The 12,196-nt window shown below is 50.1% G+C and overlaps 1 protein-coding gene across 1 annotated transcript in view; it reads right to left on the bottom strand.

The window, feature by feature from the left end:
* Nucleotides 1-12,028, bottom strand: part of ZNF687 (zinc finger protein 687) — a 33,646-nt gene extending 21,618 nt beyond the window's left edge. Inside the window, exon 1 of the mRNA XM_053369902.1 lies at nt 11,585-12,028. Coding sequence (XP_053225877.1) covers nt 11,585-11,813 — 229 coding nt within the window. The 5' untranslated portion in view covers nt 11,814-12,028. The remainder of the gene's footprint in view (nt 1-11,584) is intronic.
* Between the last annotated feature and the right edge of the window lie 168 nt (nt 12,029-12,196).

Genomic DNA, 12,196 nt, shown 5'->3' with positions numbered 1-12,196 from the left:
GTTCTTCTTCTTGTGAAAAGTGAGCATGTCAGTACAAGGTGTGGGTCTAAAAAGAGAAATTTAAACTTGGGCGAACATTTGTTCTCTACCACCTAGTTCTCCAATGATAATAGTCCTGGGGAGAGGCCTGGACCTTATCATTGCCCCCAAATATCCATCTCTAAGCATCTAGCTTGTGGGTTATCAGTATTACCTTCCCAAAAGCACTGAACACATCTTAAGCGCCGGACAGTGCTCCTTTTCAAAATGGCACCTTTTAAAAAAAGAATTAACTCCGAATTTGGGGGCGAGAGCAGGCCTATCAGCAGGAAGTATAGCAAAATGGAGCCCCCATGTTTAGTAACAGTGTACAGTGGACGCTTGGGTTGCCAACGTGATCAGTGCGGGAAACACGTTTCGCAACCCGCAGCGCCCTGTCTGCGCATGCGCGGGTTGGCACTTCTGCGCATGTGCAAGTGCCAAAACCCGGAAGTAACCCGTCCCAGTACTTCCGGGTTCGGCACAGTGCGCAACCCGAAATCACGCAACCCAAAGCGTCTGTAACCCAAGGTATGACTGTACCTCAAAAAACCAGACACACCTATGGGTTTTTTAAGTGTAGGGGAGTGGTCCCTGGCTGTGCACCCACCACACATTTACAGGTCACTTGAAGCACATGGCTTCGCCCAAAGAAGCCTGGGAACTGTAGTTTGCAAAGGGTGCCGGGAACTGTAGATCTGCAAGGGATTAACTTCCGCTCCCAGAACTTAGGGGGGGGCAGAGTGGGGGCGGGGAATATGCTTTCCGTGTGCTTTGAATGCACTGCAGTCGCTGTTTCAAACAGGATGCCGGCTGGAAGGAGGTCTCTATTTAGGTCTAGTTTCCAATGCACACTCAGGTTTCAGAAGCACACGGACACAACACCGGGCCAGGCAACGTTAAGCAGCACTAAAAACTTCTCGCTGCAATAGGGGGAAAAGCAAGAAAGGCCCTAAGGAGTATGTGGGGCAGATACTCCTCCGCCCCACAGGAGGCTGGTGGGGGAGAGTAATGGGAAGATCTGCTTGGCGTTGCCCACCCTGCGAAGCTCCCAAGGAGCACCTGGGAATTGGCAGTGGGGAGGGGGAAGAGAGAAAGGGCGTGTTTTGTGGTTCCTCTCTGGTCAAGTGGCAGAGCCGGAGGAACCTGTTAAAAAGGCAGCACTAACCTTACGGAGGTTTTCCTGGAGCAGTGGGGCGGAGGAGCCGAGGGAGAAAAGGAATCAAGCAGGAACGGAGAGGGGGGAAAGGGGGCGGACGTGGGCCTCCGGTTTCTGGCGACCGACGGGCAGGGGAGCCTGCGGCTGCTTCTCAGCGCAAGGGGGCAGGCCGCTGGGTTCGGCTTCCCAGCGTGAGCTCATGAGGTCAGGGCTCGACAGGGACAGCTGCGATGGGAGGGATGCCGGCGGGGGGGGGGCGAGAACGAGCAAAACAAGCACCAAATTCCCATGGGAGCTGAGCAAGGGAGCAGGCGCCAGGCCTACCTTTGCCACGGCACATTCCCCTCCTCCTCTGCCAGCCGCGCTCTGCAACTAGCAGGTAGGGCTCCCGCCATGCGGCCAGGCTGGAAGCCGAGAAATTTGGCATGGATTTAGCCACCTTTGCAGAGGGAGGGAGGAAAAAGCCTTGCAGGTCTGCACAATTCACTGAGGAAGGGAGGGGACAGCAATCACAGCCGCCGCCCTCAAGACCCTGGTTAGCAACTAGCGTTAACAGAAGAGCCTGGCTGCAGGATCAGGCCAAAGGGGGCCCTTTCCAGCCCAGCACCCTGTTTTCACAGCTGCCAAATGCCCCGATGAACCTAAGATAGACTGCCCTTGGACCTGGAGGGTCTACACAGATAGCCTTGTTGGATCAGGCCAGAGGGGGCCCATCTAGTCCAGCATCTGCTGCAGCAGGAAGCCCGCAAGGACGCGAGTGCAAATCTCCTCTCCTGTGATTTGCAGCAAGAGTCATTCAGAAGCATTTGGTGGTTTTGCCCACCAGGACTGGGCCTCCAAGAAAACGAAGTGTTTTAGGCCAAGGCCCACTGCCACACCCGGTTTTGCCTCTGGGGCTGTGTGGAGGGGCACACAGCAGCAACTGTCAGGAGAAGTGTGTTTGGGGGACCTGAGCCAGTGGCAGTCAGGTGCAGACCCTCTGAACCAAAATAAAGGCAGGTTTAGGAAAGGTTGCCCAAACACAGCGGAGGAAAATGAGGCAGCCTGGTGAAAACTTCCTTTGGGAAAGGTGAAATACGCGCATTCCAGCCTAGCATTCGCATAGTCATAGATTACGTCGGATTCGAAACCTGCGGGGCCAAAGATTCTTAGAAGACTGGAGTGAACATATGAATTATTTGCAAAGTAATTGTGATGAACAGATTACGCTAGTAGGTTTGCAAGGTGGGCTATTCTAAATATTGCAAGAAAGACTATGAGAAGAACTATTAGTTAACGATAATTAAGAGTAATAGAGAAATTAAGATATGCAGAATAAGTGATAAAGAACGGAAAATCATCGGAGGTGTTGACGGAAGTCTAAAACATTGTATAAGATGAAAGTTATGTTATTTGACTGTTGGAACTGATATGTTAAAAAACCAATAAAAATGTATATATATATATATATAAAGATTACATCACCTTGCCCCGCCAAAAAATAATTCAGTGAGCCCCCCCTGTGAGGACTGGGGGGTGGGAAAGAAGAATCAGGGCTGCCCTGCCTTTCAAGGCTGGTGTAATATTAATAGTTTTGAACACAGTTGTACAAAACTAGGACACTTGTACACAAAGTCTGACTCCATGCCCCCCCCAAAAAAACCTTAAAGAGTAAGTTAGTAATCTGCCTCAGGCAACGGCCAAGAAATTCAGGCCACTCTCCTTCAGCTTAACCTACCTACAGGGTTGTTGTGAAAATAATATTCATAGCTGGACTGGATCTTTAGATTCTGACAATTCCTGGATGGTGGTATGTGAGTCTGTGCACACACAAAGGTAACTTTTGTATTTGTACTACTGGCAAACTAGTTGTCCCCCATCTTATATTTGTGCAGCTGTTATTTCTGTCTAAGTGCAGGACCTAACATTTGTCACTACAGTCATACCTCGGGTTACAGACGCTTCAGGTTGCGTTTCTTCGGGTTACAGACGCGCTGAAACCCAGAAGTATCAGAATGGGTTTCTTCTGGGTTTTGGCAGTTGTGCATGTGCAGAAGCGCCAAATCGCAACCCGTGCTTGCGCAGACGTGGTGCTGCGGGTTGCAAACGTGCCTCCCGCACGGAACACGTTCGCAACCCGAGCGTCCACTGTATTGAAATTCATTTTGCTAGTTTTAGCCTACTTCTCCAATCTATGAAAGTAATTTTGAATCCAGATTCTGTCCTCTGCAACATAAGCTACCCGTCCCAGTTTGGAGTCACCTGCAAACTAGATGAACATCCACTCAATTCCTTTGCCCAAGTCATTTATAAAGACATCATTGAACACCAACAGGCCCAGGACAGAACACTGTGGCACCCCACTCATAAATTTTTTCCAGGATGATGGGGAACCATTTGTGAGCACTCTTTGGGTTCAGTCAGCCAGCTACAAATCCACCTAACAGTTACCTCATCCAGCCCACATTTTTCTAGCTATATTATGGCAGACTTCATAAAAAGCCTTACTGGAATCAAGATATACTACATCCACAGCATCCCCCTGATCCACCAAGCTTGTAACTCTATCAAAAAAACAAAGAAATGAGTTTGGGCTGCTGCTTCTTCTTTGCATTGTTTATTTTATTTTAACCAGATTGGGCATTGCTTTCTTTTCAGGTGAAGACAGAGGCAAAGAAGGCATTGGACAGTTCTGCCTTCTCTCTGCCATCCAGTAGCATTTTCCCGACTTTTCCATGCAGAGGAGCTACCACTTGCTTGTTCCTCTTGCTTCTAACATAGCCAAAGAAACCTTTTATTCTCATTATTTTTAACCTACCTTGGAAGCCTGAGCTCAGAGCACCTGTTCCAAACTATCTGGTGCATTACTGCAAAAGGGAATGAAAGCAGCCATCTTCTCTTTTAACAAGGGCTGGTGGCTTTTATCCCAGTTTCAAAACCCCTTTACAGTTCCTTCAATATCTCCAGAAAGCACCTCTAGTCCAGACACTGGAAGTAGACTAATTCTCTTCAAACCTCACTGTTATCATTCAGCAAATTAAAAAGCCAGGCTAACTCATTAAACAGCCGGAGGGAGCCTGATTCCCACTGCAGAACTTAATCTATTTTTTTAAAATATGTTTATACTGCAATTAGTACAAGATCACACAGCTGTGATCGATCCTAGGTGTCATGGACTTTGAAGAAGCACAAATGTAAGGGTGAAACGAGCTGAGATAAAGGCACATTTGGCAAACCCTCACTGTGATCAACTCCTGCCCGGAAACCTATGTCCTCACTGTGGAAGGATGTGTGGATCCAGAATTAGCCTCCACAGTCACTTATGGACATACTGCTAAAACTGTGTTCACGGAAGACAATCTGACTCGATCACGAGTGATCGCCACAACTACCCTGTGAGGTAGGTTGGGCTGAGAGTTAATGACTGGTCCAAGGCTACACACAGTGAGTTTTGTGGCCGAGTGGGGATTTGAACCCTGGTCTCTCCCAGTTCCATAGTCTCTAGCCATTACGCCACACACTGGGCCTCTATGTTAGGGGCGAAAACTCCCATCAGCCCCAGGCAGCAGGGGTTGGTGGGAGTTGTAGTTCAAGACATCTGGAGGGCGCCGGGGCTAGGTAATTCTTCCAGTTGCCTTGGAAAGCTGAGCAATCCTGTAATCCAGTGGTTCTCAACCTGTGGGTCCACAGATGTTGTTGGACTACAACTCCCATCATCCCTGAGCCCTGGTCTTGCTAGTTAGGGGTGATGGGAGTTGTAGTTCAACAACATCCGGGGACCCACAGGTTGAGAAAGGCTGCAATCATTCACAGTGACCTTTTCATGCACACACAAATACATGCACTTTTTGGATGTTCTGAGCACACTGCAAAATCAGAACAAGTTTAGATTAATAGCAAGCGACTGACACAGGGGCAACACCTCTGTTCCAACAACAACAAAAGAAATCAAAGTAATGTTAAGAGTGTGCGCACACATGTGGGGTGTGTGTGTCTGTGTGTCTGTGAGAGAGAGAGAGAGAGAAAGAGAGAGACAAACCTAGCCACTTCCCTTTTCAGACGCTACCTTGGGGGGGGGGGTTAATGCAGAAAAGAACCCACCAGGCCCAGGCATTTGAGATTCCAGCAGGATATCTAAAGACCTATCAAGGAAAATCAGCATCTAAAAAATCAGGGGCTGTGAAAGGAAAGGGGTATTCTTCCAAGCCATCGCCTCCGATAGCCGGACCTCCTCTTAAATATTTTAAGTTTAAATGCAGGCATTGTTGGGTTAAATGCGGGACAACTACCCACCCAAAAGGAAGCATTGTCATCGCAAATTAGCTTCCATTCTTCTCCTGAATGAAAAGGGGGGTCGGCTTACTCTAATGCAGAGAATGCAATATATATCCAGAAGGCAGCTTCTAACAAGGCTTCCTTTCGGCCTTTTGAGTTTGTTGGGGAAAGGGAAGGCTTTGTGTGGCCTGCCCTCCACTGCCTGTTGCTTCCCACCCCACCTGCTAGGAACAGCTGCACAGCATGGGCCCCAACTCCCGCGGGGCGCATGTGCGCAGTGGGGCTCTGGTGCTGAGCATGAAGGGTATGTAGCAGCTGGCCCAAGGCCCAGGAGAAAGGCAGACCACAGTGGTTCCCCCGAGACTCCAATTTCCTGCCTCCTTCACCCCCTATATGAGGCCGATAAAAATCCCCCCCTTGTTCATTCTGACTGTAAGCTCCTTATGGGCAGAGACCTAATGCCCTTTTGTCGTTGCTGTTGCTGCAGTTGTTTGCACTCAAGTTACACGTGTGCAGGACGCGGGTTAAACCACAGAGCCTAGGACTTGCCGATCAGAAGGTCGGCGGTTCAAATCCCCGCGACGGGGTGAGCTCCCATTGCTCGGTCCCTGCTCCTGCCAACCTATCAGTTCGAAAGCACGTCAAGTGCAAGTAGATAAATAGGTACCACTCCGGCGGGAAGGTAAACGGCGTTTCCGTGCGCTGCTCTGGTTCACCAGAAGCGGCTTAGTCATGCTGACCACATGACCCTTGGCTAATAAAGCGAGTTGAGCGCTGCAACCCCAGAGTTGGCCACGACTGCACCTAATGGTCAGGGGTCCCTTTACCTTTACCTACACATGTGCAATAAAACCACACGGGCAGCTGCCTCAGACCACATCAGACCATTGGCCCACTTAGCTCAGAGGTGTCTACACTGACTGGCAGCAGCTCTTGAGGGTTTCAGGCAGGAAGTCTCTCCCCAGCCCTCCTTGGAAATGCCTTCAGGGACTGAAACGTCTGCAAGGAAAGGCCAACAATGCTCCATCACTGTGCTACTGTCCTTCTCCAAAAGATTCCAGTAAGCTTCCAGTCCTCGTGGTTCTGAACAAAGGACTTGTTTAAACAGGAACACATGAAGCTGCCTTTTACTGAGTCAGACCTAGCCCAGTATAGTCTACACTGACTGGCAGTGGGTCCCCAGGATTTCAAGCAGGGAGTCTCTTCCAGCCCAGCCTGCAGACACCTTTGGGGATTCAGGATGAGTCCTTCTGCAATCCAAACAGGTACACTACCACCAAGCTTACTCCAGAGGAAAGGGTAAACATGCCAACGATGGAAATAGATTTCTCTCTCTCTCTTTTTTTAAAGGATTTAAACACACAACCAACACCGATCACCCGGCCCGGGAGGCAGCGATGGACAGACGAGCCCAGCTTTTTTCATCTCAGCTTGCAAAGCAAGACGCAACACGCCAGGCGAGGCTTGGGGAATGGACAAAAAACAACAAACAAGGCCTGGGACGGAGGCCTGGCAAGGAGGCCGCTGTGCCAACCTCAGCCCTGGCTGCAAAAAGGGGCAGAGTCAGAGGCGGGGAAAGCCATTCTGCAAGAGCTTTGCAGCGCACGGGATCGGCTGGAAAGAGCTACAAAACCTGTTAGGATTCATCCTGTCATCTTAGTCTCTCCCTTGGCATTTTGGGAGTGGAGAGGAGTTTTCGGAGGGGAGGAGGCTGTTTTAAAGATCATTGCGACTCAGGAGACAACCTGGGGTGCCCATTTCTGCTCCTGGGCATTTGAGGCCAAGCTCCTGAGGGGAAGGCCTTAGCTCAGGTAAAATGTCCCGCGTTCAAGCCCTGGCATTGTTGGGCAAGATCCATGCCAGAAACCCTGGAGAGGCACTGCCAGCCAGTGTAGGCAGCATGAGCTAGAAGGACTAAAGGTCTGCTTCTGCAGTAAGGCAACTTCCTACAGTACAATTGAAAGCCGGCCATTCATTCACAACCCTGAGGACTAGAATCTTACTTCATTTTCAGGAGAAACCCTGTGGGAGAGCAACTACCTTGCATGTAGAATATGAGCTCAATCCCAGTGGCATCTCCAGGCAGGACTTCCTTCACCTCTGGAGATGCTGGTTGATGGGGCTAATGGGATTTGGGGGTCTGAGCGGAGGAGCACAAAAACAGTTTCCAACCCCCACTATAGAAGGCAGCCACAGTGTGCAGAAGGGCACACTTGAAGATTATTCAGATCAGTGATCTTCAACCGTGGTCCCCAGATGTTGTGGGGACTACCATTCCCATCATCCCTGACTATGCGGCCCAGACATGATGGCAGTTGTAGTCCGACAAGGTAGACGGACCCTGATTTAGATGATTATTTAGTACTCATTTCGGCAATTTATATCCCGCTTGAATACAGTCGTCTCCAGGAGGCAATGAAGCCAAAACAAGTTAAAATTATGAAAACCAGAGTTCGATTAAAAAGCCTGCCACAATTTTTAAAAGTCTTATGTTAGTGCTGGAGGTTCACCGGGTAGAGGAGGGCCTGTCTAAAGGGAGTTCCACAAAATCACTGCACTGAATGCACGGCTCCTGGGAGGCACCCAAGTAATAGGGACCACGAACAGTGACTCCCCTCAGAGATTGATCAAAGGGATCAGGAGGTCCTAATATGATGCTGTTGGGGCCCCTATTTCCAACCACCAAACCCCACACCTCTAAGGGAGATGGAAGAGGCAGCTGAGATCGGACAGCTCCCAAATCAACACAAGCCAGTCTTGCACTCTGCTGCCCAGGGCTCAAAATCTGGTGGTTCAATCTAGAACCCACCTTTTCCATTCCCTCCTTTGCCCCCGCACCCCCAACCTGAACCGTTTTAATATTTCAGATTAAAAACCCGTCTGCTGTGGCCTTCAGCTGAAGTCTGGCACGCGATTAAATTCCAGTTGTCTTTAAGAGACTTAAGCCTCGACCATCTGCTAACTTCCACGGAGACACCCAAGTGGGGAAGGAAAGGAAGGCCAGGAAAAGTGCAATTTTTAAAGGGAGAAAACAGAAAATAAATAAAAAAAATTGGCAGGCTTGGTGTTGCGTTTCAAGGGTCTGAACATTAGCATAATGGGCAGACAGGGAACCTGTGGAGCTTTAAAAATCCACATTATCTGGATAGCATCTACTCTCAGGGCCAACGCAACAAACAAGGCCAGGATACGAAACAAGGAGAACCACGTGACAACGCCTAGCCTTGACTGTATGGTTTCAAGATGCTGATGGAAAGTCACATAATAAAAAATCCCTGAAAGCAGAAAGTTAGCATCTCAAGGAGGAGTCTTGCTTTCTTCCTGACATGCTAGCTATCTTTTGGGTTCTTGGTTCCCAGCCCCCTCCACCCTGCCATTTTCATTGCTGTTTGCATTTCAATTCCTGAATGTCAGCACCCATGCTCTGATCAGGAATGGCAGTTCACAGAAATTACTGGCACCCATTTAAAGCATACGCGAACCCGCTGGGAATCTGGGACACAGAATTAATGGTGTCCAACGCAACTCAGAAACATGGATGGCCAAATTGGCATCAATTTCAGAGACCTAGTGGGAGGTTTGAGAAGATCTCCAGTCCTCCAGATGTTGCTGAAATGGCTAGACTACTAGCTATTGGGATTTGGGGGAGACTGACAACACCTGGAGCGCCACGGGTCCCCCAGACCCTGACGTAGCGCAAAACCATAATTTAGGGAAGATTTTCCTGCTTTTCCTCCAGGATTTATTTTCTGTTTGGAGGGAGGGGGAGGGTTTTGCTTACTCAATAGCCTGTAAACACAAACTGTCCGCAAACAGGCAAACAACAACAACCCGATATTTATTTACGCGAGGAATTGATTTATTTTTCAGGATTTAGGTATCAGTTGGCTGGTGGTGAGATACAAAATTCAATAAGGGGTGATGGCAAACCTCTTGAGATTTCTTCTCTTCTACCTCCACGAAATCCTGGGAGAAGGAAGTCTCACCCCCTCAAAAAAACACCCCATCACAACTGTTGTGCATCTTGGGAGGAATTTTTCTTCTTTCACCCAACCCCCAATCTTGAGAGAATGAAGTTGTTCACTCCTCTCAATAAACTATATGTTTTATATATATTTGTGTGTGGCAATATTAAAATTTTCCTGTGATTTTTTTTTGGGGGGGGGCAGAGAAGGGATCTGGAAGTTGCTATCCATCCCCTTTTACTCTCCCAGGGTTGTTTTTTTCTACTTTTGTGTGGGGGGCAGGGTTGAAGAGAAGGAATAAAACAGTTTAACTTATTTAAAGGAGTTAAAATCTGGCATTGCTCTCTCAAGTCTACTCCGCTCCCCTAAAATGTTTATTTATCCTGGGACCTTCTGCATGCAAAGCGTGTGGTCTATCACTAACCTATGCACCCCCCTCAATTTTTTAAATATATACAGGGAGGGAGAAATTCCAGGTCCCTCCTCCATATTCCTTTACTATGCCTTCAAATCAGGACTGAGAGGCATCCTTCCCCCTATTTTGCCCCCCGCAACCCCATTTCATTTTTATGTTGAGATACTCTATATCAGTGGTGTCCAAACTTTTTTCAAAGAGGGCCAGATTTGATGAAGTGAAGGGCCGTTGAGCTTTTTTTCAATCAATCAATCTTTATTACGGGCCAGAGACCCAACAAATCATTACAAATCAATGCACAATTCATACAGCTTACCTCCAGGTTAGCTTTTTTTAGTGTTGAAGTTGTTGAGGTTTTTTAGGATTTTTGGATTTTTACACTGTCACAGGGACTCCCTTCTCCCCCTGCATCTTTTAGATCTCACCTCACCAGTGCGAAGGGGAGCACCAATCTCCCCACGCTGCTCTCAATATCATTTTCATGCACAGCCCCACCATCCCATTTTGAGATCTCTCCCACCCCCAGGTTTTTCAGGAGGGAGCACCCCATCTTCCTTTCCTCTCAAAGCAGAACTCAGATGCCCCCATCTCCTCCAGTCTGAGACCCTCCCCACTCCTCGCACTTCCAGGTTTCTGTTGAGATACATGGATTTTTGGAATTGCGGTGGGGTGGGGGGACAGCACCCATCTCCCTCCTCCCCGCCCAAAAATCTGCTTGACCTCTCAAAGCAAAATTGAAACAGATGAGCACCTTTCCATCCCAAGTTTGTTTTCCTGAGTAGGAAACAGAAGAAAACACCACCCTCCTCTCCACTTCCTCCTCTTCCAAAACAGGACCGAAGTGGACCACCCCCACTCCATTTTGAGGTGTTTCCCCCCCCCCCCGCCACGATCTATTTACACCGAGATGCACTGAAGGAGGCGAACCACCATGTTATTCTGCCTTCCCTCTACTGCCTCCCCAGAGTGCTTTGTTGGGGGGTCACCCCTTCCCACATTTTAAGTCTTCAGCCCCCCCCAAAGATCCATCCGATATTAGGGGGTTGCTCTTTTCCTCTATATTCTGCAGGAGAGAGGAGGAGAAACCCCCCCTCCACACACCCAATTTCCTACCCCCTCAAAGGAGGACTGTAATGCCCCCCCCAAAATACCAGAACCTCCCCAGTTTATTTAAGGTACTATCCACTGGAGGATGAAAACCACCAGCATGTCCTGCATCTCCCCCCTCTTGTAACCCCCAGAGAAGCAACCTTGATTGGGGGGTCACCCCTTCCCACATTTTAAGTCTTCAGCCCCCCCAAAAAAAATCCATCCCACATTGGGGGGGGGTTACTCTTTTCCTCTATATTTTGCAGGAGGGAGGAGGAACCCCCCTCCACACACCCAATTTCCTACCCCCTCAAACCAGGACTGTAATGCCCCCCCAAATACCAGAACCTCCCCAGTTTATTTAAGGTACTATCCACTGAAGGATGAAAACCACCAGCCTGTCCTGTATCTCCCCCCACTTGCAACCCCCAGAGAAGCAACCTTGGGGGGGGACCCCTTGTCCCCCTCCCCCAGATTTTGAGGACCCCCCCATCCATTTATGCTGAGATACTCCTCCTTCCCCTCCTCCCCATTACTCCTCCACGACCCCATCAATGCAGGAGCCCCCCCATTTTGAGGTGCCCCCCATAAACCTCCCTCCGCGCCCCCACCCCTTTAATCGAGGCCTGTGGGCGGGGCCTGTCGAGGCCCCACCCCTTAAAGGGGAAGGCCTTTCGGGCCTACCTGCTCGACTCCGGCTCCCTGGAGCGGCCCGGCGTCGTGTCCGTCTCGGAGAGGGGCAGCTCGCCCAGCGGTTCCTCAGGCTCCCCGCCAGGCCCCTCTCCCGACTGCGGGGCGGCCTCCGCCTCCTCGGCCGCTTCCTGCTTCTCCGCTCCGGCCCGGCCCCGGGTCCCCTCATTGGCGAGGCCGCTTGCCGCTCTGAGGATGACCTCCCGGCTGCCTGGCGCTCCATTGGGCGAACGGGACGTCGGTCAAGGAAGGCTCCCGGTCTCCCCGCCCGCCATTGGGCGAAAGAGGCTATCAGTCAAAGGCAACGTTCCGCCTTCGCCGAACTCGTTCCTCGTCGGAGGCGTTCCGCTCGCTGGGCAGCCCTACTGGCTGCGCGGCCTGCCGCTCAAGTGGCTCGCGCCCTCCTCATCCGCTCTCTACTTGGTGCTTTGCCAAGCCGAGGCTGGAGGAGAGATGTAGTCAGCTGGGGGAGCCTCCCCCCGGCCAGCGTCTATTGGCTAAGGCATCTATCATTCTCCGAGATATCCAACTAACTATTGGCTAGGGCTGCTTGCCACTCAGCTGGGCGCCAAACAAGGCTTTCTATTGGCTGCGAGCCTTCAGGGA

This window comes from Podarcis raffonei, chromosome 16 (genome assembly GCF_027172205.1).
Source record: "Podarcis raffonei isolate rPodRaf1 chromosome 16, rPodRaf1.pri, whole genome shotgun sequence".
NCBI lineage: Eukaryota > Metazoa > Chordata > Lepidosauria > Squamata > Lacertidae > Podarcis > Podarcis raffonei.
This window is presented reverse-complemented; position numbering and strand designations above follow the sequence as displayed.